The following is a 23,791-nucleotide window of genomic DNA, read 5'->3' as shown; positions in this document are numbered from 1 at the left end:
GTACGTAAAATAATTAAAATTGGTTTAGAAAATATTCTTATTATATGAATAAAGAAAGAAATGAAAAAAAAAAAAGAGATTTTTTTTCTATGCTTATATTTACATATTTATATAAATATGTGTTAGAAAAAAAATGTAGGTAGAATAAAATTCTCCATGTAAAAAAAAAAAAAAAAAAAAAAATGTGCGTTGGGATACGGCCATAGCTATGGTTATAGTTACGGTTATAATCCGTAGCCATAGATCGGGGGTGGAATCACAAGGTTCACGATTAATCGCTGATAGGGACAGTAACTTCTGGTGGGATACGGCTATAGCTACGGTTATAACTACGGTTATAATCCGTAGCCATAGATCGGGTGTGGAATCACAAGGTTCACAATTAATCGCCAATATGGACAGCAACTTGCGGTGGAATCATGGAATACATGATTGATTGCCGACTTACTGCTATAGCTACGGATTATAACCGTAGCTATATCCGTATCCCTGTCCACACGCCATTACCATTCTACTTGAACGTCTACCGTTGAAACCCTTTTAGGGGCCACACAAGTTTTGGATCATTATGAAAATCGTTTTTCCTCTTCATCCAGGTCTTTGTGGCCTTATGAATAGATTGGATGGAAAATAAATGTTATGGTGGGCCCTACAAAAGTTTTAACGATGAAAATCAATTTTCCGCTGCTCTGTGTGGTGTGGCCCAGTTGATCATTGGATATGATTTTCTTTTTTTGGATAATGCTCCGAAATGATCTCGAAATATGGATGAACGTTGTTGATATAATAAATACATAGCTGTGGGGCCATGTAACTTTGATCTCTTTTAAGCCGTTCGTACAACTGTCAGTTGGAGGAGCGTCAGCGCTCGTCTTCGCAGTGAAAAGGAGGGGTAGTTTCGTCCTCAAAGTCGCTGTCCGCACGTGCTAGTCTAAGTTGGTAACTTAAGTTTGTATTCCTTCGTAAAAACCGCTGGGTAAAAGGTTTTATCTACAGTGGTCATTTTCTCAATAATTCTCATTCGAAAACGTGATGTGGCGGGTTGTCCGCTTTTTCTGTCAACGCCAGCTAAATCACTCGATAGTCAATAGGGATGTCTATACTAAAACTCGCAACAACTTACATTTCTACCGTACACGTGTCAAGATACTCTGGATTGGGATGATATATCTTGTGGACCGTTGCCATAGACATCTTACAATTCCAAACATCACCAATCAGATTATCCCATCCATCAGATCAGCTGTTTTCTAATGAAGAGCTGAAAAAGGATGAGTAACAGGTTGCATTCATTTGCTTAAAAATGAAAATTTTTATAATTTTGTTTTTACAATATACCAATCCAATGTTGGCCCACAAAATGGACGGTCTAGATTCACTTCAACCTTGTTACATGTCGACAATGTAAGGTTGGTTGAATGTAAGTTTCTATAAAGGCGGATCCATGGAATCATTTATATATATTTTAAAAAGACGCTGGGTAAAAGGTGGCATTTACAGTGGTCAATTTCTCTATATTCTATAAAAGAAACTTTTCGATTTCGTGTGGCATTGCTGTATACCACTCCCCGGAAATGGTCTTCTACCGTACACGTGGTAGAGATTAAGCATCACTACCGTCCATCTCCTGGATTCCTACCAAAGATGGCCCATAATTTGATTGTAATCATATCCATCACTTGATTGCTCCATTCCCAGCCATTTTCCAATCAAAACGTAGCTAAATTGAATCCCAAGATCATCCACTTGTTGTCAGTCTTAAATGATGGGACTTTTAGGCTATTTTCAACCAGATCTACGGTTCCGATTCGAAGTCTATCTTTCCACGTGTACAGTCGAAGGGAAGCCTTACCATAATAAGATAGACGCGTATGTACCATATCATCAAGTCTCCTCGTCCCAAAATCTGGATTCGGTGGGGCCGGGAAACACCAACTTCGGTGAGACCGTGAGTGTGGGGCCCATATTGATGTAATTTTTATATATCCACTCCGTCTATTTGTTTTTAAATATCATTTTAGTAAATAATTCAAAAAATGAAGGAGTTGAATCTCTAACGTGGACCACACTACAGGAAACAGTAGAAATTTAATGCTTACCATTAAAAACTTCTTGTGGGCCACAAAATTTTGGATCAAGCTGTTATTTTTATTTTCCCTTCATCCATTTTTATCTGAACTTATAAACAAGTTGGATGGAAAATAAACCTGACGGTAGGCCCGGGGAAGTTTTTAACGGTGACCGTTCAATCAATAATGTTGCTTGCTCTCTGGTCCACATGAAATTTGGATATGCTTCATTTTTGGCTTATACCCTACAATTATTTGAAAAAAAAACGTATGGACGGCGTGGATATTCAAAAAAATAAATCAATGTGGGCCCCACGGCCACGACCTCACCGAATCGGCTCTTCTCACATCTAAGTTTAAGTGGAAGCTGTATCACGGGTGTTCTAAACCGCAGATACAGCACCCGACCTATGTGGGACCTACTGTATACTTTTGTAAAATCCATTCCGTCCATAAAGTGAATCCAATATTATTAGATTTTATATTTTTTAAAATATAAGATTGATCCAAATCTAAAATACGCCTCACCATAAGAAATGATGGAGATGGGGATACAGACGGTGGAAACTTTCAGATGTTGCATGGTCTCAAATTAGATTTTATTTTCCATCCGAACAGTTAATCCAGTTTTCAATATATGGATTAATGAAAATTTTAATAGAAAATTCTGATTGAAATCTAGGTGGACCACACAAGAGAATTTATAAATTTTATCCATGATTTTACATGTCCAACGTGATTTGGTGTACCTGATTTTTATGGGAGACATCTGAAGGGTGGTATAAAACTTAATGAACGGTCTGGATTTTATACGGTTTAGACGGTGGGTCCTACAGAGATGGGGCGTTTTAATTGCTGGGGAACACATCTGTTGTACAGGAGTCTGGTCCAGCTAAGTCGTCCAGTAACCTAAAAAAACGCGTTGTCGTCTGTCGCCAGTGCGGGCTCTCTCTCTCTCTCTCTCTCTCTTTCTCTCTGCGTTTTTCTCTCGGCAACGATCTCTCTTTCTCCCCATTTCTTCCTCTCTTTGCGTTTTTCTCTCCCCACCGATCTCTCTTTCTTCACAATTTCCTCTAAAAACCTTCCGACACGCTCTCTATCTCTCTCTCTCTCTACCTTTCGAGAGCGCTGTCGAAGGAGGAAGATCTCTCTCTCCCTCTCTCATTTTTTCGCGAGAAATGGCGTCGGGTCGATGCATTCTTGCGAGACTCTTGTTCTTCTTCCTTACGACGGGCTTGGTAGCAGCTTCCACCTTCATTTCAGGTGAAATTCCCAAAAACCCACATCCTATATTTCTCGAATATCATGAGAAATTGAAGAATCCCCCTTTTTTTCGTGTCTGACGCTCTATTTCTCGGATTCTGTTTCAGACGGCGTCTTTGACTCCCATGGATCGACTGGTCGCAACCTTCTCCAGGCCAAAAAGAGTATGTCCTGATTTTCTTTTGAATTTCCATTTTTATTTTTTTTTGAAAATTATGGGATTTCTCTCATTTCTATTTGAAATTTGAGGCCTGGTTCTTTATTTTTAATTTTTTTCTGGAAATTGAAGAATTTGATGGAAGGAATCGAGGGTGTTTCGTGATTTTGATTTTCCTGATTTCTGTTATTTGGTGAGGAACTATGAAGATCCTGATGCTCGGGGCTCATGAGCTGTGATCCGTACTGTGATTTGATTGGGGACCGATCAAAATCACACAGACAGAGAGCTTGTAAACCTTCGGTTAGAAGCCTAAGAATGGATGGTTGAGAGAAAAATGTAGCTGAGGTCCCACAAGAAAAGGCTGAAATTGGATTGATTTTTAATCTCTCTAATTGGATCTTCTATCCGTGGCCTGGCCTATGAGATGAACCAACCGGATCGTTGAATCATGCGCCCCATTTGTGTAAAATGGATGCAGCGAGGCATTTTGAATGTCGTGATGCATCAGTAGCCTTTCACCATTCTCCTTTTCTGCTTGATCAGTGAAATTGGGATGTTGGGTCATTCGATTTTTTATTTTTTATTTTGTCAAATGTTCCCACCTTTCAAATTATGAAAATCTGTGAAGGGATTGAAGGGGTGCTGCCTTCTATGATCCGGGCCTGCTTATCTGGTCACCACTGATAATATGCCCTCATCCAAAGATCAAGAAATTCTACTTATTTGGTGAGATCATGGAACAGGCGCTATCTTTTACCCGAACATCAGTCTGAGGTTTGGACCTCCCTGATTTTTGGTCCGGACATGTAACAGTCGGACCCACCTATCTCTCTCTCTCTCTCTCTCTCTCTCTCAAAAATGTGGGACCCACCTGATGAATGCCCTAGATATCTCATAATTGCCTCGCGTTATGTGCACCAGGAATCTCCCTGGTGTTTAGGAGATTGTCTAAATTGGTAAATGACAGTCATTAAAAAAAGCGAAAGGAGTAATTTTTTTGGAGGGACTTTATCAAATTTTGATTGAGCAAGTTGATCAGCCCAACAAATTTTAAATGCGAGGTTCTGCCTCATGGTGATTCAAACTGTTTGTGTGGTGGGCCACACTGCAGATGAGGGGTAATCCCTAAAAAAATCCCTTGGTCCTTTCTCTGCATTAAACTGGACAGTTTGTGTAGCTGTCCATTTGCTAGAGATTTTTCCGATGGTTAGGACAGTTGTTTGGGGGTGACTTGGCTTGTTCCACCCCATGATGGGGCCCTAGAGAAGAATGACTTAGATTACCAAGGTTGGCATCTCCTCCATTTGGATTTCAAAGTGGTTTGGATCATTTTGGAGAAAAAGTGGAGGTGTTGCCGTATTTTGCCGAAGCTATGAAGAAAAAAGATAATTAAAAAAAAGTGTCATATCCCCCAGCCACTTGGATGAGGGCAAGGATGAGAGAACTCCCCTTCCTATTAGTAATTTGGTAGACACAGTGATTGTACACATATCTAACATTGGCAATTTAGAATATGTTTTAAATATTGTGCTATGGAAACTGAGAGAACGGGTTAAAAAGGGCTGAAGGACCTGAAAGTACGATGTGAGGATCCTGAAGGGACTTGGATTGAGGTGTTGAGAAGGATATGTAGGCTTTTTCCATTGCCTAGGATAGGCCTTAAACAGGAAGAGTTGTAAGTGCTGATGATTATGACATTCAGCTGTAATGGGGTCATAACGCTGTCTTTAAACCTTGGTTGTAATCCATCACTATTGTTTGCATACCCTAAAGAATCTGGATTTAGAGGTTCTTCTGTTCCTGATCTTTGTTGAACAAAAGATGCACATGGATGCTTGCGTATTCGGTCCCTTTCAAAAACAAAATAAAAATGCACATGGATGCTTGCTTAACGACTTTGGTATTCGGGTCTCTTAAAGAGTACCCTATTCAGATACTTGAATAATGATGCACCTAGGAGTCAGGGTTACCTAGATCATGGGACATTCTGGTATGGGGTAAGGGGCACATAGTATGCTACTTCCAGCATGTGGTACCCTAGGTGGCTAGGGGTAGGATCATGATTCATGTGGGTCTCTCTGCCACGTACTACTAAGTGTTTGCGAAATAGTTATTTGATGTTGTAATTTATAAGACTGCTTCCAGAAATTAAAGAATATATCTCTATATCGTTGATATACATTTAAATAATTAAATTACAACATGACAAAAAGAGCATAGAACCATACTTTTTGGTTGATAATTGTAGTGATCCCGATTGACCTGAATCTAGATTGTGTGATTTGGAACGGCAAGCATTTGAAGTTGATGATCTGGGTAACATGGCACTGTGTCCTTTTTTAACATCTTCTTGATCTCTCCCCTTTCTAGATGGACCTTGGTCTGGAACTCCTTTGCCTACTAAAGTTATCTTGAATGGAGATCTGGATTCGTATTGTGTTTATAGAGCCACATTACAATTGCTTTCTTTTCTTTAGGGCTGTTTGGCCCTACCCTCAAGAGGGGCGATTGATGCCTAAACGCCGTTTTGAACCAAACCCAGGTGGTGTTGTGTGTTTGGATGCACTTTTGCAAACCCCATCTGATTGCTCACTTGGAGCTAGAGGTGTTAAAAAGCCTTGTCAATGCAGAAGTTGAGGAAAACACCTGGTTTTTTTTTTTTGCAGAAGACCCCTTATGGAACTTGCGTCCAAATGCCTCCTTAACCTAATCTTGGATTGTTCAAATTTTGCCATTTTGGATATCTGGGGGAGCTTATAGCTGTCTAGGTGTATATCTTGGATCTTGGTGGGTTCTACTATTTTAGTGATGGGAAGGTCACTGCTTATGCATTAGGTCCACCTTGTATTCTTGTCTCCTTTTGGCAATGCTTTTGATTATTAAATAAAATTGTCAATTCTCAAAAAAAAAAGAAAAAGAACCCTTTTGTTTTTTCCTTAAAAATGTGTACACTGGACATTTGACTTGCTGGGAAGTTAAACTGGCAGACATGCATACACATAAGAACTCGAAACTTGACATGGATCAGTGGGAGGTATTGCCTGAAGCATGCATGGATTTAGTTTATTTGGAAACGTGAAGGCTTAAAACCCCCCGACTTGGTGGGGATCCCAGATTAGAAATCAGTTTTAATAGCAATACGGACTGGTCTTGGATGATACTTTTGAACCTTGGTCCAGATTCCTGTTTGAGTCGAATAGAGCTTCTGAGATATTAAAAAGCTTGCATTGCAATCTGAATAATCACGAGCTTGATTTTCTTTAGTTCTGAAGGAGCCAATTTAAAACCCAATGATTCAGTGATTTTTCTTTAACACTTGAAGAGTTTTGATCAATAGCATAGTTTGATGCGTGTTCAGAACCGATCTGTACTGCCCCTTTTGTACTCGCCCGAAATGGCCTGATACAAGGGTAATGCAGGCTGATACGATCCTGTACCGGTTGTGCCCCATGCAGTAGCACCTAAACCGATTTGAAAACCTTAATTGATAGATCACATTCTCCTTATGTACGTCTATCTTTCTCTACAGGCTGCCCTGTGAACTTTGAGTTCATGAACTACACGATCATCACAAGCCAATGCAAAGGGCCCAAGTACGCCGCTGATCTCTGCTGCAATGCCTTCAAGGAATTTGCGTGCCCCTATGCGAACGATCTGAACGATGTCTCCAATGACTGTGCGTCAACCATGTTCAGTTACATCAACCTCTACGGCAAGTACCCTCCTGGCCTGTTCGCCAGTGAGTGCCGCGAAGGTAAGAATGGACTCGAGTGCACCGCATTGGCCCCAGACTCGGCAGACTCCAACTCCAATGGAGGTCAGGCGGTTCAGCCCTTCTCCCCTCTCCTAACACTCGTCATTGTTGGGTTCTTTGTGCTGTTTGTGATTTTTTGAAGCCATGTGATGCTATTCAGGGAGTGTTTGTGTTGTAACATGTTTTTCTGAAGGCTCAGGTTTTCGGGCCGTGTATTATTTTACTGTGTCAGAATGCTCCTTAGCCCGATATCTCTTGCTGACTAAAACTACATGAAATTTGATTGATTCTTGCATTATCTGTTCTATGTACAGAGCATGTGTTCTCTATTTATTTTAGGGATGAGAGGTGAAAAATAATATTACAGCTATTAGGTGGGTCCCACAAGCAAGCAACGAAATGGAATTATCATTTGGCTGGCCTCATTGTGGCCAACCAGTGACGGTTGCGTAGTGTGGTACTCCTATGTACTGTCCTGTTTTCTTTTTCTGACCGGAATTTTCTACAACACCGGTTTTACCAAGCAGCTTGAGAACACACAAGCTGTGGGGCCCACCATGGTGTGTGTATAAATCCACTTCGTCTATAAGGTGAGAATCATTATTTAACCTGTAGATACAAAACTGTTGAAATTTTGATTTAAAAAACAAAATAATTTTTTTTGAAAATTTCATCTTCCCTCTAAAATGGTTTTTGAAAAAATAAAGGAAAAGTGTGTGTTTTTTAAAGTCCAACATCGGATAGAGTGGGAGAAAAGTTGTAGTTTATAAGTGAATGAGTGACTAATTTTCAGTGTGTTTTTTTAAGTCCAACATCGGATAGAGTGGGAGAAATGCAGGATGCTCTTGCTGGATCCTTACTCTTGCTCGGGTGGTAGACTCTCAGGTGTTTCAATACCAGTCAAGGGTTCGAGTATCCATAGGTGGTGAAATTCCACCAGCGTGAGTGTGCCCGGTGTGTGTGCGTGTGTAAAAAAAAAATGGAGGATGCTCGATCGGGCACAAGCATAGGCAATGTGGCTGTATTGGTGCTAGATGATGCACTTTGTACTTTGCATGTGGGCATCCTGTCACTCTCTCTTGACTTCGCGCAAATCGTCGCGAGACATGGTGCTAGATGATGCACTTTGTACTTCGCATGTGGGCTTCCCGTCACTTTCTCGTGACTTCGCGCAAATCGTCGCGAGACATGGTGTTAGATGATGCACTTTGTACTTCGCATGTGGGCATCCTGTCACTTTCTCGTGACTTCGCGCAAATTGTCGCGAGACATGACCAAGCAGCAACAATCCAGTCCTCATATGCTATATAAACTGACCATCCTGGTATAGAATTATTCAAGTCCAACATATCAAATCAGGATCAGATTTGATTATCTCCAAACATTTTTTTTTTAAGAAATTTTATTTGAGTCACTGAGTTCAACCACTCATCAAATCTATCAGATGATTAACTACATTTACCCCGTTTCCAAATAGATTCCCTCGTAGTTGCTGTATGCAAGTTCTTAGAGAGGAGGCTTGTCTTATCCTGGAAGTAATTTATTGGTGACCCATCAACAATCAAGAAAAGGGTTAATCAATCTTTTAGGACAGCGTATTTATAAATGATTTAGCCGGTTTTTAAATTTAAATAAATTCCACAGTTCGGATGTTTCTTACATACGCCAGGTTGGCACTACACGGAGGCGCGTGTCGGCTTTTTCCAAGCTCGAGTGCAGAAGTACTCGAGCGTTATTTCTGTGGACCGAGACGTAAGTTATCTTGGAAAAAGACGGATATAGCCCCAGAGAACTCAATCCAAATGCCCATTTCCAGCAAAAAAGACAGATTTGCCCCTCCATAGCTGCAAAGCTACATCTACTGAGATTTTCTTCAACAACTAATCACAACCACATGCATTCCTCTCTAACTCTATTCCTTCCGATCCCAAACAACAAATCTTCAAAAGCACCAACACCTATAATCAAAATCCAATCAGAAACTCCATCCAAACATGCCACAATCCCATCCACCATTTCCCTACTCCACACATGCCAAAATCTCGAACAACTCAAACAAATCCATGCACAATTCGTGGTGGTGGGCCTCATCAGACGTTGCCCGATGGCTGGTAAGCTTGTTGAGTCCTACGTGTCCACATCCCACATCGACCATGCATGGTCCGTCTTCGATCGAATCGACGGCCCAGATGCCTTTGCTTATAACACTATGATCAGGGGCCTTACAGTAGGTGGCCAGGCTAATGACTCCCTCTTACTATTTAATCGAATGGTATTAAACGGTCTGATGGCCGATAATTACACTTATACTTTCATGCTGAAGGCGTGTTCTCGTTTAAGTGCACTTATGGAAGGTAAGCAAGTGCATTGCATGATAATCAAGGTTGGGATGAGGCCGGACAATTACATTCACAGCTCTCTCATACACATGTATGGAATATCCGACAGTTTGGATTGTGCACGGAAGGTGTTCGATGGATTCTCTGAAGAGAATACGCTCATTAAGAATGCAATGATCACAGTATACTTGCAACATGGCCGCGTTGATGATGCTCGAGATGTGTTTGATGGGATGATGATGAAGGACGATGCGACGTGGAGTGCGATGGTGTCGGGGTACACAAAGAATTGCATGTTTATGGAGGCGTTGGGTGTCTTTTGGGAGATGACGGCATGTGGGGCCCACCCAAATGAATCGATGGTTGTGAGCGCGCTCACCGCGTGTGCACAATTGGGTGCGTTGGATCAGGGGAGATGGATACATTTGCATGTTTGTAGGAGGATTGAGGCTGAAATGAGTGTTGTGTTGGGGACTGCTCTTGTTGATATGTATGCTAAATGTGGGAGCATAGATAATAGTTATGAAGTCTTTAGAAGCATGACTAGAAGGGATGTGGTCACATGGACGGCTATGATCTCGGGTTTCGCCATGCATGGATATGCTGAGAAGTCCTTCGAGCTGTTTGATGAAATGGTGGTGGCCGGCATCCAACCCAATGAAGCTGTTTTTGTTGCAGTCTTATCTGCTTGCACCCATGCGGGGCACGTTGAAATGGGCGGGCACTACTTTGACCGAATGACGCTCGATTTCGGGATCACGCCATCGATCGAGCACTATGGATGTATGGTGGACCTCCTCAGCAGGGCCGGGCACTTGGCGGAGGCCGAAGATCTCATTGCATCTATGCCAATGGAGCCAAATCCAATCATATGGGGCACGTTGCTTGGTGCCTGTAGGAACCACAAGGATCTTGCAAGGGGCAAACGGGCATTCAACCATCTGATTGCGCTTGAGCCACGGTCTGGTGATCGGTTCAAGCTGATCGGGCACGTGCTCGCTGTGGCCGGGAAGGGGGAAGATGCAATAAAAGTGAGGAAGCTGATAAAAGAGAATGAGATGGGGACTACAAGTGGGTCCAGCTGCATTGAAGTGGATGGCATGGTACATGAGTTTGTAGCAGGAGACATTGGCCACAAGGATGCTAGAGAGATATATATGATGTTGGATGAGATGAAAAGGAGAATAGAAGAGGTTGGATTTGTTGCAAGGAGGGAAGAGGTTGTGTTGAACATAGATGAGGAAGAGAAAGAGATTGCACTGAGCAGGCACAGTGAGAGATTGGCTATTGCATATGGGCTATTGAGAAGTGGGCCCAAGAGCCTAATCAGGGTTTATAAAAACTTGAGGATTTGTACGGATTGTCATAGAGCCATCAAATTCATATCAAAGGAGTTTGGAAGAGAAATCATTGTTAGGGATAGGAGCCGCTTCCATGTGTTCAAGGGAGGGGAATGTTCATGTATGGATTATTGGTGATGGAATGGTTTTCACTGCGATTTTGAAGTGCAACCCATCTACAGACAGAAACGGGCATTTTCGTCCGATGATTCGTTTTATTTCCCAACACTGAAACAAAGTCAACTGAGTCGACTCAGTTTCAGACCATATTCAGCCTTTGATTACAATTTATTGGTTGGGCCTGGCTCTTGATTCTGGGAGCAGTTTTTCTCTGCCCAGATGTGCAAGTGTCGGGAAAATCTACTGGGTGGAGCTGGGACAAGACCCAGACCCACAAACGCACTGATTAATAACTAATGGACATATGGACATTGGGTGGATGGAGGAAAGCAGGCTGATCGAGTGGAAGTTGGGTAAGTGGATGCCTGTAAGTTGGGTAAATGGGAAGTGACTTGCAAGGAAGTCACTTACAGGTGGTGTTTGGGGGAGAAAAATTCACCAGTTAAGTTACAACCTTGTAAGTCACTTACAGGCAAATTTACCAAAAAACTAGAGGGGGTAGGGGGTGAGAAGTCACTTCCCTGCAAGTGACTTACAGGTAAGTCACAACTTAAAATGACTTACAGGCATCCAAACAGGCCCTTAGATTTAGATGAGTTGGCCATTTCTCTAGTGATCCATTTGTTGGCTGACCATGAGCTAGCCGTGGTAAGTTTCCATCCACAAGTGGATCCACATAAGACCATCCAACACTGGGGGCTGCATTGCGGACGGAGGAAATCGCTGATGATTGGACAATCTTAACCATTTGAGCTGTTTGATTATGTTTAGCCATCCACATGACTGCCACCGGTTCCGGTCGGTATCATTTAACACGCATGCTTCTGCAGTAATCACCCATATATGATGGATTAGTGACAGTGATTTCGAAGACATATCACTAGCATTACTTGGCCTGCTTGTAAGCCAAACCATGCTTCGGACTGGGCTTCATAGCTCCTAATATAGGCCTCCATGAGCCTTGGTTCTGCGTGGTTCATTTCCACCGCAACGTCTAAGGGCCCATGGTGGCTGTTGCTTCTTCATCAGCTGATATACACTTGTGGTCTTCCTCACAAAGGAGAAGATGGCTCGTATCACCCCTAACATCCTTAACTTTTGAAGAGGAAGAGTTGAAGCAAGCAATCTTGACTGTTGGAACATGCACATCATGTGCAACTCCGCTCCCAAGGTGCTTGTACGAGGAATATCAGTTGACTGCTTGTGGGCCAGGGAATCTACTCCAGCAGGGACCACTAGATGAACTGCCTAGATCTCTCATACGTACTGCATTTTTACGCCTGTCAGCCGGTCCTAAGGCTAAGTCTTTAAACTCCAAGCTCCAAAGAAATGATCACTTAAAAATGTTGTTGGTTAAGAAGAAACGGTCTCCTTGCTAGTCTCATTACTTCCCGTCTGAAACGATACCATCGAGCAGGAGGAGCTGGGATGTTGGAAAGCCATCTCAGTCATACACATGCAAAGGATAAATATTGATCACGACCATCCATCTATGGGATCTTGCTGGATGGTCAATGATCTCCAATCTATCTAATCACTTGTCCTCAAATCAACAGTAGAAAACAAGTACCGGTAACAGCAGACATCCAAGGGAAAAGAAATTGAACCTACTGCTATGATTGTCCAATTTGTTTTTTGGACCATTTGCATCCAAAATAAGACCCACTAGATGGATCAGCCCAATTGATACCTCCCTCCTATCTGTGCGTTGGATCGATGGCACTCCATTTCCTAAACAATTATATATATATATATATATATATATATATATATATATATATATATATATAAAGGAAAAGAAAAGAAGTAAAATGAAGAAAAAAGACACGCATGACTTTAGGTTGCAGGGCGCAAGTAGGAGGCGTTTCTGTCCCTGAAGCAGGTCGCCAGTTCAAATCGCGCCTCCTACCTTGCAAACAACTAACTTGAGGAGTCGTGAGTTGTTTCAACTCGACTGAGTCAACACCGATTCAGACTCCTAACCGAGTTTCATAGTGACTCAACATGAAATCCTTGCCAGATTTGAGTTGACAGAATTTGGTGTTGAGTTTTCGTGTTTCAGAACTATGCTTAAAACAACTAAATCACCAAATACAAGGAAAATAAGTAGGCCGTGCAAGCAAGTTTGTCTTACCCTTTTTATTTTTCTCAAGTTCATCCCAATAAATACTATCTGTATCCCACTGCAGTTTCCATAAATATGGGAACAACATTCCTGAAGTAAATGATACAATGAAACAAATAGATCCAACATAGACATATTTCATGACCACATACACTTCAGAATAAGAGGGCAAGCTAAACAGATACCTCTAGTGAAGTGAACAATTGATTCGGGCTTTTAGTTAAACAGCTTCCAAGCAAACTTCTAGGCAGGCGGCCTATAGAAGCTAGGATATCTTCACCACGAGCCGATGAAGGATGAGTTTCGTCGGGATTTCTGGCGGAATTTCTTCTTCGTCATGCACCATGCATGACTGAAGGTGCTCAGCTGTATCCATGCAATGCACATTAGCACAACTGGAAAGGATAAACAATCAAACAACACACTGTCGCCCATGCAACATGTGACCCATGCATGCATGGACGTCTAATTTCTAGAGATTGAAATGCCTGTGCAGTGGTTTTATTTTTATGAGTTCTCAAGCATCCAGTCGAGATTTCTTGGGCTCCAAATGGGTGGAAATGGGCAAGCTGGAGAGGCTTGAGGCCTGAATTTTGAACTGCTAAGCCATGGCAATTCAGAATGGCAGTTTATCTCAAGCCCAGGCCCTGCCCGTTTCTGTAAGGAAACAGATCCCCACCTCAACAAGGGCACAATTGAATTGAGAAATCAGATCGACAAGTAGTGCTCATACTAAATTGGGTTTCTTACTTGTTGGGCTTTTGCAAGTTCCCAAAGGCTGATGTGATGCGCCAGCACCAAATCATGACTGTCGAAAAAGATAAGGGGTCTAGGTCCCATTCCCATCATAGTCATGATTTAGGGCAGAGAAGGGAGGAGGTGATAGCCTAGTCATGATTTAGGGCAGAAGGGAGGAGATGATAGCCTCTTAATACAGCTTCGGCCTTCCATGCACATTAAAGTAGGCATCACAAGCCCTGCCAAGGCACCCAAATGCTAACCTAAACTTTGCATTAAGCATCGAATATCATGTGAGAGTGCATTTGAGAGTTTGTATAAAAAGGAGTTTGTTACAATTAAAGCAACTCACATTGCTGACAAGCTTTCCTCCAAACCAAGCAGAGTCAACTCCATATGGAGGTGGAATAACTTTGATTCCCTGAGAAACAGATGGTGGAAGAAGTCGATGAAGCTCTTTCTCTAGTCTCTCTGAAACAAAACAAAAGGACACAAAAGAATTGAGCTTATATTAAATCATCACATACACTCAGCTGTCTTATAATCCTTCCTTACCTCTCATATATTTTTATGTAGGCATACTTGCACAGAAACATAACAAACACAGATATATATAAACACAATCTGTACATACATACACGATATGGGATGGGCTCACTTCATTCTTCAATATTTGCTTTGTCAGAAGAGTCTTAACAAATGTTCTTTTCCCAAAATTTTAAGAGGTCCAATCCAATGCAAAGCTTTGTATCTTAAGCTTAATGTACAGAACTGCATCAAAGTCCATCTAAGCGGTGCTGCTAAGTAGGTCTAAGTTCATCCAAGTGCAATGTACTTGGATGCACTTTCTTTTGGAGGGTAATCTGAGGTTTATTACAGGAAACCAATATTAAGACAACTATCTTGCGAAACAGAAGGTACAAACTCAGGGAAAAACAACTTTCTTGGGATTATGTCCAGCACAGGTGTCCTCTACACTCAACAGAAAATCTGCTTAAGATGATTGTCTAATATCAATTATCACCAGTGCTTGTCTCAAATGCCCCTGCTTTAGCCTGAGCAGGACCTCTGCTCACCCTCACCTAGGTTGCACTTAGTTGTTAAGCTTAACATGCAAAGCATGGGATTGGATCCGGGCTCAATTTTTAAATAGCTAACTAACATTTACATCCATGATGACTGATAAATGCGCCCACACATTCCACTTTTAGTAATGCAATAGTACGAACTGGTACTTCTTTCTTAATATAAGTAGAAAAGAAAGGGCGTGCTTATCAGTCAGGGTGGGTGTAGATAGCAATTCAACCTTCAGTACTGTATAGGCTACTCATATAGTTTTTTACGTATTTCAATTTACCAGATACATTTCTAAATCTTATGCTTTTAGGATCGAGTTTTCCTTGGTGATATAGATTTAGGTATTATCATATAATTGTGATTGTAAGAACCAGATGCACCAGCCTGCCATGTTTTCCAGGGTCACCATCTCTGACACCTCTAGTCAGTGTCCAGAGGCAAATTTCATGTCCACGTCTAGATGACAGTCTCGAACATGGATATATTTACTGAAAAGTCTTGACCACAAACCTGGCAGTCCAGGTAAACATGCACTTCCACCTGCCAAAACCACAGTCTTGAACCATCCATCTTCAGTCGTCATGTCTGCAGAGAGGCAATGATCCATGCAGAGTGCTACAGCTTGATGCAGACCCATCGTGCGCCTGTACCCACCACAAGTTCCATGAAACTATTCAAATGAAATAACACAAATCTAATGAATAGCAGAAATTTTGGAAATTGCCATTTAATGGTAAAGCTACCTCCATGATAGATTACAAACTAAGAGCCTGCATGAATGTACACATTGAGGTTCGGTCCAAGTGCTAATATGACTAGGATTGGGACAGGACGTTATGCCCCCATAACATGCAAGGACGGAGACTTACATCCCTCCTATTTGAGGCTGAAAAAGGATCTCCCCTGTTTGAAAGCGCTCTTTCGAGAGGGTGAACACACCTTCGCTCGAAACTTTAAACGATGCTCTTGTATCTTTAGATAGCTCTGCTTCATAATCAGCAGCAACATAGCATAGGTTCTGCAAGCTCATATATCACCAAACCATCAGTCTGTATGCATAGCAAATGTTTCAAGACAGAAGTTCAGCTGCAGATACTAAAATTACAAAGGAATTCTAGTCAAATGGATATATTGTTAATTGAAAATTCAAAATCCCCACAGAACTGCTTGAAACTGGTAGCTGTTTGTGGTGCCTCTAGCACAAGATAATAAAAACTACATATCAAGTAAACTGCATATTCTAAGAAATGAATTTGATGTGTTGACCTGAAGGGTTTCACAAGTATATCCAACATGTGAGAGACTAGTGCTAGCTCGAGGCTACTATAATTAGTGCTGTCAAATCCTACGATTTATGATATACAATATACGATTTGAGTCGAAACTTATGCAAAATGATTTGAATCCCATGTTTGAATCCTTTTTTATATGAATCCCACGATTTAGGATTCAAATTATACTTGTTTTCTTCTATTTTAAGCTTCACTTGGCTTTCATTTTATGTTTTTAAATTGGATGGGGCTTTAAGAATCATTTATGAAAAACCATAAAAAGAAAAAGAATCGTTTAGTAAAGGTAAATTATTTTTATTTTGTTCTTTATAAGAGATTAAATGATATATATTCTCTTCAATGTTGAATGGTAGATTTTTTATCATTTTTTTTAATTTTTATTTTATTTTATTTTTTTAATGATTTCTTACTTCTTAATTGGTCGAAACACCAAATTGATGTATGAAAATTCAAAATCCCCACAGAACTGCTTGAAACTGGTAGCTGTTTGTGGTGCCTCTAGCACAAGATAATAAAAACTACATATCAAGTAAACTGCATATTCTAAGAAATGAATTTGATGTGTTGACCTGAAGGGTTTCACAAGTATATCCAACATGTGAGAGACTAGTGCTAGCTCGAGGCTACTATAATTAGTGCTGTCAAATCCTACGATTTACGATATACAATATACGATTTGAGTCGAAACTTATGCAAAATGATTTGAACCCATGTTTGAATCCTTTTTTATATGAATCCCACGATTTACAATTCAAATTATACTTGTTTTCTTCTATTTTAAGCTTCACTTGGCTTTCATTTTATGTTTTTAAATTGGATGGGGCTTTAAGAATCATTTATGAAAAACCATAAAAAGAAAAAGAATTGTTTAGTAAAGGTAAATTATTTTTATTTTGTTCTTTATAAGAGATTAAATGATATATATTCTCTTCAATGTTGAATGGTAGATTTTTTATCATTTATGTTAATTTTTATTATTATTTTTTTTTTAATGATTTCTTACTTCATAATTGGTCGAAACACCAAATTGATGTATGAAAATTCAAAATCCCCACAGAACTGCTTGAAACTGGTAGCTGTTTGTGGTGCCTCTAGCACAAGATATTAAAAACTACATATCAAGTAAACCGCATATTCTAAGAAATGAATTTGATGCGTTGACCTGAAGGGTTTCACAAGTATATCCAACATGTGAGAGACTAGTGCTAGCTCGAGGCTACTATAATTAGTTCTGTCAAATCCTACGATTTACGATATACAATATACGATTTGAATCGAAACTTATGCAAAACGATTTGAATCCCACGTTTGAATCCTTTTTTATATGAATCCCACGATTTACAATTCAAATTATACTTGTTTTCTTCTATTTTAAGCTTCACTTGGCTTTCATTTTATGTTTTTAAATTGGATGGGGCTTTAAGAATCATTTATGAAAAACCATAAAAAGAAAAAGAATCGTTTAGTAAAGGTAAATTATTTTTATTTTGTTCTTTATAAGAGATTAAATGATATATATTCTCTTCAATGTTGAATGGTAGATTTTTTATCATTTTTTTAAAATTTTATTTTAATTTTATTTTTTTTTAATGATTTCTTACTTCTTAATTGGTCAAAACACCAAATTGATGTATGAAAATTCAAAATCCCCACAGAACTGCTTGAAACTAGTAGCTGTTTGTGGTGCCTCTAGCACAAGATAATAAAAACTACATATCAAGTAAACTGCATATTCTAAGAAATGAATTTGATGTGTTGACTTGAAGGGTTTCACAAGTATATCCAACATGTGAGAGACTAGTGCTAGCTCGAGGCTACTATAATTAGTGCTGTCAAATCCTACGATTTACGATATACAATATACAATTTGAGTCGAAACTTATGCAAAACGATTTGAATCCCATGTTTGAATCCTTTTTATATGAATCCCACGATTTACGATTCAAATTATACTTGTTTTCTTCCATTTTAAGCTTCACTTGGCTTTCATTTTATGTTTTTAAATTGGATGGGGCTTTAAGAATCATTTATGAAAAACCATAAAAAGAAAAAGAATCGTTTGGTAAAGGTAAATTATTTTTATTTTGTTCTTTATAAGAGATTAAATGATATATATTCTCTTCAATGTTGAATGGTAGATTTTTTATCATTTTTTTTAATTATTATTATTATTATTTTTTTAATGATTTCTTACTTCTTAATTGGTCGAAACACCAAATTGATGTATGACTTATCTGGAATGTTTTCATGGATGGCCACGATCATATTGACTTATTCGTTGTGGAATGATGGCTAGAAATCAAAATATCTTTTATTGTCAGTTTACATAATCAAATGTCACTTTTCCAACATGATTCTACATTCAAGAAAAGTAAGAAGAACATAAATTATTAAAGGATCCTTGTATGTTTTTTAGAGAATTTCTTGAAAGACAAGAAAATGAAGAAGAAGAAGGAAAGGTAAGAATCCTTTAACACTATCTCAATATGGTATTACTGGGTGCATATTGATGGCAAAAGGATGATTGCTAAGTTGTTATTATTATTATTATTATTATTTCTGATTAATTTATATTTTCCGGATTTTTAAGAAAATCATTAAAAAATCTTACAATTCACGATATTATTTGCAATTCGATACGATTGAACTCCCATTACGATTTGCGATACGATAACGATTTTGACAACATTGCATATAATACAAGAACTAGCTCATGTTCCCTGTAAGAAGGGGCACTGTCCCTTGTCCCTCCCTTTGTTCGTTCACTAAATGGTGCATCTCCTAGTATTAGTGAGTTATCTATACTCTATACGCAACATGTGACACAACAAGCATTCTAAGGGAAAATTATTATTTTAAGGTTTGTGTGTTTTTCTTCAATTCATAGCATGCATAATCCATCTACATAGTTCAAGTGCACATTCTCTTTATCATCATCGTCACCATCATCTAAGCCTACATGAATCATGTTCCGCCATTACACAAGGGCCATACCTTTAGTCAGACCGTACTCATCGTCTTTTTTTACTGCCTCCATCCACATACTTTTAGGCCTTCCCCTTGTCATTTTAGAGCCCTATTTTAAGCTTCACTTGGCTTTCATTTTTTGTTTTTAAATTGGATGGGGCTTTAAGAATCTTTTTATATAATTTTTTTTTTTAAAAAAAAAAAAAAAAAAAAAACGATGATGATATATTAAAAAGGCCGAAGCCAAAGGAGACAGCTAAACAAATATACAAATATACAAAAAAAATACAATCCCACCCAACAAAACTCTCCCAAATGGAAAGGAAGAGAAGATTTAAAAATCTAAGCTTCCACCCAATCCTTGTGATTAAGAATTGCCCTATTGAAAACTTTCACCGGCCCACTCATTTTGTTTTTGAAGCAACGTTCGTTCCTTTCTAACCATAAAGCCCATAAGTCGCTAATAAAGCCCATGCTTTAAGAATCATTTTGGAAAAACCTTTATAAAAAAATCCACTGCACATGACTAAACCATCTAAGTCTGCTTTTCCTCATCTTATTACCTATTGGTGCTACTCCTAAGTTCCCTCAAATGCATTCATTTCTAATTCTATCCTTGTCTTGCCACTCATCCATCTTAACATCTTCATTTCAGCTGCACTCATCCTATGAACATATTGCTCCTTGACTGCCCAACATTTTGACCCATAAGGCATGGCTGGTCTTATAGCTATCCTATAAGTTTTCCATTAAGCTTGAGTGGTACACAATGATCACATAAAACTCCAAAGGCACATCTCCATATCTTCCACCCAGCTTGAATTCTATGGTAAACATCCTTCTCAATCTCTCCACTCTAATGAATTATTGACCCAAGATATCATCAGTGGACATTTGGGAAGCATCTTGGTCAGCAAGCCTAATGAATTATTGACCCAAGATATCGAAGTGGTCATTTGGGAAGCATCTTGGTCAGCAATCTTAACTAATTCATTGTTTTCATCTCTATTGTTTACTAAAATTGCACTCTGTGTACACTGTTTAAGTCCGAATAACTTTAAATCATTTAGATTCTAAAGCACCCTCTATACATCTAGCTTTGTGTTTATGTCGTCCCTTGTCTTGCCAACCAAAACTATGTCATCTGGAAACAGCATACAACATGGGATCTATTCCTACAAATGCCTCATTAAGTTGTCCTTAACCAATGAGAAACAGCTCGGGCTTGATGCTGACCCTTGGTGTAAGCCTATAGTTATTGGGAACTCACTTGTCCCTCCACTAGTGTCCCTCAAATTTGTTACTAATGTTTTTAGAATTGCCATCGACAGATGTATCACACCATTGGGATACGAAAACATATAAGGTATCACATGGGAAATACCAAATGTATTGCGTAATGTATTGCTGTTTTTGGGAAACATTGCAGAAATTGGAAAATTGGTTGAATGTTTCAATGAAGCTTTAGAGGATGTTAAAAAAGACAACATTACACACTTAGAACTCATAAGATAACAAAATCTAGTACACTAAGTTTTCTTTGTCTAAGGTACTAAACTATACGTTATCAGATAGAAGTGATGAAAGTTTATTAAAAATCATTTGATATAAAATAATAAACAAAGAAATCACTAAGATTTCTATAATTCATATCATTTATTAGAACATTCAATGCACTAAATATGTCCTACAATATATGTGCATTTATTTAAAAATATATTTTTAATTATTTTTTAGATTTTTTTAAATTAAATTAATTTTTGAAAATAAATAAACAAGCATAACTGATATTAAGGTCAGTATACATGCATATATATTAGGCATACATGACATCTGGTCAATCTATTTGTTTTCAAACAAATATATTTTTAATTATTTTTCAGCTTTTGTATTATATATATATATATATATATATATATATATATATATATATATATATATATATATATATATAATTTGAAAAGCTCCGTCAATCTGTAGATCAGCCTAAGTACTCTAATGTGATTTTTTTTCAACCGCTAATTGCAAATTGAATGGGTGAAATGGAGAATTTTCATTTCCCCCAATTTTCCTAATTAAAATCAAAGGTCAAAAACCCTGATTGAACACAAAATCATGTAAAACCATGAATTATAAACTTCATTCCACTGATTCTAAGAAATTTAAACAAGAAAAAACTGTTGAAATTCAAAAAATTTCACCAATTTGGGTTCTGGTACCACACACTCTGATATCGGTTTACGCCACCAAATCCCCTTTCCTCTCCAAACAACCAAAAAGTAGTGGTTGAAATTTCCTTAGGAATGTAATGAAAGAAAAATAAATAAAATTCAGAAAAACAGATTTTTAGGATTTTTGCAAAGGGGACTGACGCACTTGGGTTATTGCATTGTGAGTTGTGATCCATAGCAATACATTGTGATACATTGACTGATGTTGGGAAGTTTTCCAACTAAAGCCCAATATCGTATCGCTACCGTGTGATACTAATAATATTGGCTGATATTACTAATGCTGCAATCAATGTTTACAGTATTGATATTATCAGCTGATAACATCAGCAAATTATATCGGTATAGCATATGAGCGATACCATGAGAGTGTAGTGTCCAAAAAATTTTATTTCGCCAAAAATATCACAATGTATCGCGATATTTCAAAATTGTGTTATATATCATACCTAATGCTTTGTATTTATTAGATGGTATTGATGATATCGATCAATAACGTGCAATACATAGGGAAATTGGCAGCGTAGTTCAATAAATCCAAATAAAAAATAAAAAAATCCGTGTATCACTCAAACTCAAAGGGAAATTTTATAGAATAGCTATAAGATCATTCATGCTTTATGTGACAAAATGTTGGGTAGTTAAAGAATAACATGTTTATAGGATGAGTGTTGACATGATTAAGGATATATACGAGAGAACATAAACAAATGTGAGGACCACGAGTAGAGAGATAAGTGAGTTCCCATTTACTGTACTCTTGCACCTGGCATCTGCATTAAGCTTATACCTTTTGACGTTGATTACAAATGAGTTAATGGAGCATTTGCAAGGAGATCCGATGTGCATGTTGTTTGTAGATAACATAGTTTTGATTGATAAGGAGCGTGTAAACACAAAGCTAGATTGATAGAGGGGTTGGTTTAGAATATAAATGATTTTAAAATAGTCAGACTAACAGAGTAAATGGAGTGCAATTTTAGTAATAATAGGAGTGAGAACAAGGAATTAGTTAAGATTGATGACCAAGAAGTTTCTAGAAATGACCACTTTCGATATCTTGGGTTGATAATTAATGAAAGTATAGATATTGAGAAGGATGTTGCCCATATATTTCAAGCGGGGTGGAAGTAATGGAGATGTGCCTCTAGAGTTTTTTGTGGTCATCGTGTACCACTTAATCTGAAAGGGAAATTTTATAGGATGGCGACCAACCACACTTTATGAGACAATTTTGGATAGTTAAGGAACAACATGTTCATAGGATAAGTGGCTGAAATGAGGATGTTGAGATGCATGAGTAGCAACACAAGGAATGATAGAATTAGAAATGAATGCATTTGATAGAGTTTATGGGTAGCACCAATAGGTAATAAGATGAGGGAAAGTAGACTCATAGATGGTTGGTCATTTGCAATGGAAACCAAGAATTGTGCCGATTAGGAGTGACTTGGTACAAGTTCAAGGCTCGAAAATGGTATAGGGAAGGCCCAAAAGGACGTGGGTGGAGGCAGTAAGAAAAGACTTGATGACTTATATGAAGTCATGGCCCTTGATAGAGTGGAATGGCGGAAAAGGATTCACGTACCTAACCCCAATTAGTTGGGATAAGGCTTAGATGATGATGATGTTCTTATAGGATGAGTGTAGCTGAAATGAGGATGTTGAGATGGATAAGTGGCAAGATGATGAAGGATAGAATTAGAAATGAATGCATTCAAGGGAACTTAGGAGTAGCTCCAATAGGTAATATGATAAGGGAAAGTAGATTTAGATGGTTTAGTCATGTGCAATGGAAACCAAAAACCGTGCCGATAAGAAAGGACTTGATGACCTATGATCCAACTAAATGAATGGCTCTTAATGGAGTGGAATGGAGGAACAAGATTCATGTAGCCAACTCCAATTAATTGGGATAAGGCTTAAGAGTATGTATCTATTGATGCATGCATGCATGTGGCGATAAGTTACTGTTCAAGTAGTGGATAAGATGCAACCCATTCAATCGGTTGGCCCAACCACAAGGACAACCTAGTGCAATAATAAGCTTGATCCACTCATTAGGTGGCCACACAAAATAATGCACAGTCAATCATATAATAAAAGAAATAGGTTTAGCCTACTTGGTGGGTGGAGTGGACATTAAAATGGGGTATAATGACTCAAAATTTGTTTTTCCTTGTTGCATTTGCTCCCTCGGAAATCTTGTGAGTTTTAGTTCACCTAGTTTGACAATTTCCACACCCAGCTTAAGCATCACTTCACCTTGTAAAACTGTTAAAAATAATTGCCAAAAAAGCATCCTATAATAGCTTT

The 23,791-nt window shown here is 38.7% G+C and overlaps 3 protein-coding genes across 5 annotated transcripts in view; 2 read left to right on the top strand and 1 right to left on the bottom strand.

The window, feature by feature from the left end:
• The first annotated feature begins 3,055 nt into the window (after nucleotides 1-3,055).
• Nucleotides 3,056-7,544, top strand: LOC131257745 (GPI-anchored protein LLG1-like). The gene is made up of 3 exons (XM_058258573.1): nucleotides 3,056-3,332; nucleotides 3,440-3,496; nucleotides 7,022-7,544. Exons 1-3 carry the CDS (start codon nucleotides 3,248-3,250, stop codon nucleotides 7,384-7,386), a joined length of 507 nt encoding a protein of 168 aa, XP_058114556.1. The 5' UTR covers nucleotides 3,056-3,247; the 3' UTR covers nucleotides 7,387-7,544.
• A 1,473-nt stretch (nucleotides 7,545-9,017) lies between these two features.
• LOC131257744 (pentatricopeptide repeat-containing protein At5g66520-like) lies at nucleotides 9,018-11,096 on the top strand. The gene has a single exon (XM_058258571.1). The coding sequence runs from the start codon at nucleotides 9,141-9,143 to the stop codon at nucleotides 11,061-11,063; it is 1,923 nt and encodes a 640-aa protein (XP_058114554.1). The 5' UTR covers nucleotides 9,018-9,140; the 3' UTR covers nucleotides 11,064-11,096.
• A 2,054-nt stretch (nucleotides 11,097-13,150) lies between these two features.
• LOC131257743 (actin-related protein 8) overlaps nucleotides 13,151-23,791 on the bottom strand; it is a 31,949-nt gene continuing 21,308 nt past the window's right edge. For all 3 annotated transcript variants that reach the window (XM_058258568.1, XM_058258570.1, XM_058258569.1), the window contains 4 exons: nucleotides 15,855-16,003; nucleotides 15,496-15,629; nucleotides 14,261-14,379; nucleotides 13,151-13,536 (listed from right to left, as the gene is read on the bottom strand). In XM_058258568.1, the coding sequence (XP_058114551.1) occupies nucleotides 13,447-13,536; nucleotides 14,261-14,379; nucleotides 15,496-15,629; nucleotides 15,855-16,003 (492 nt within the window). In that variant the 3' untranslated portion in view covers nucleotides 13,151-13,446. The remainder of the gene's footprint in view (nucleotides 13,537-14,260; nucleotides 14,380-15,495; nucleotides 15,630-15,854; nucleotides 16,004-23,791) is intronic.

This window comes from Magnolia sinica, chromosome 10, assembly GCF_029962835.1.
Source record: "Magnolia sinica isolate HGM2019 chromosome 10, MsV1, whole genome shotgun sequence".
Classification (NCBI taxonomy): domain Eukaryota; kingdom Viridiplantae; phylum Streptophyta; class Magnoliopsida; order Magnoliales; family Magnoliaceae; genus Magnolia; species Magnolia sinica.
The sequence above is the reverse complement of the archived record's forward strand: the minus strand, read 5'-3'. Positions and strand labels throughout refer to the sequence as shown.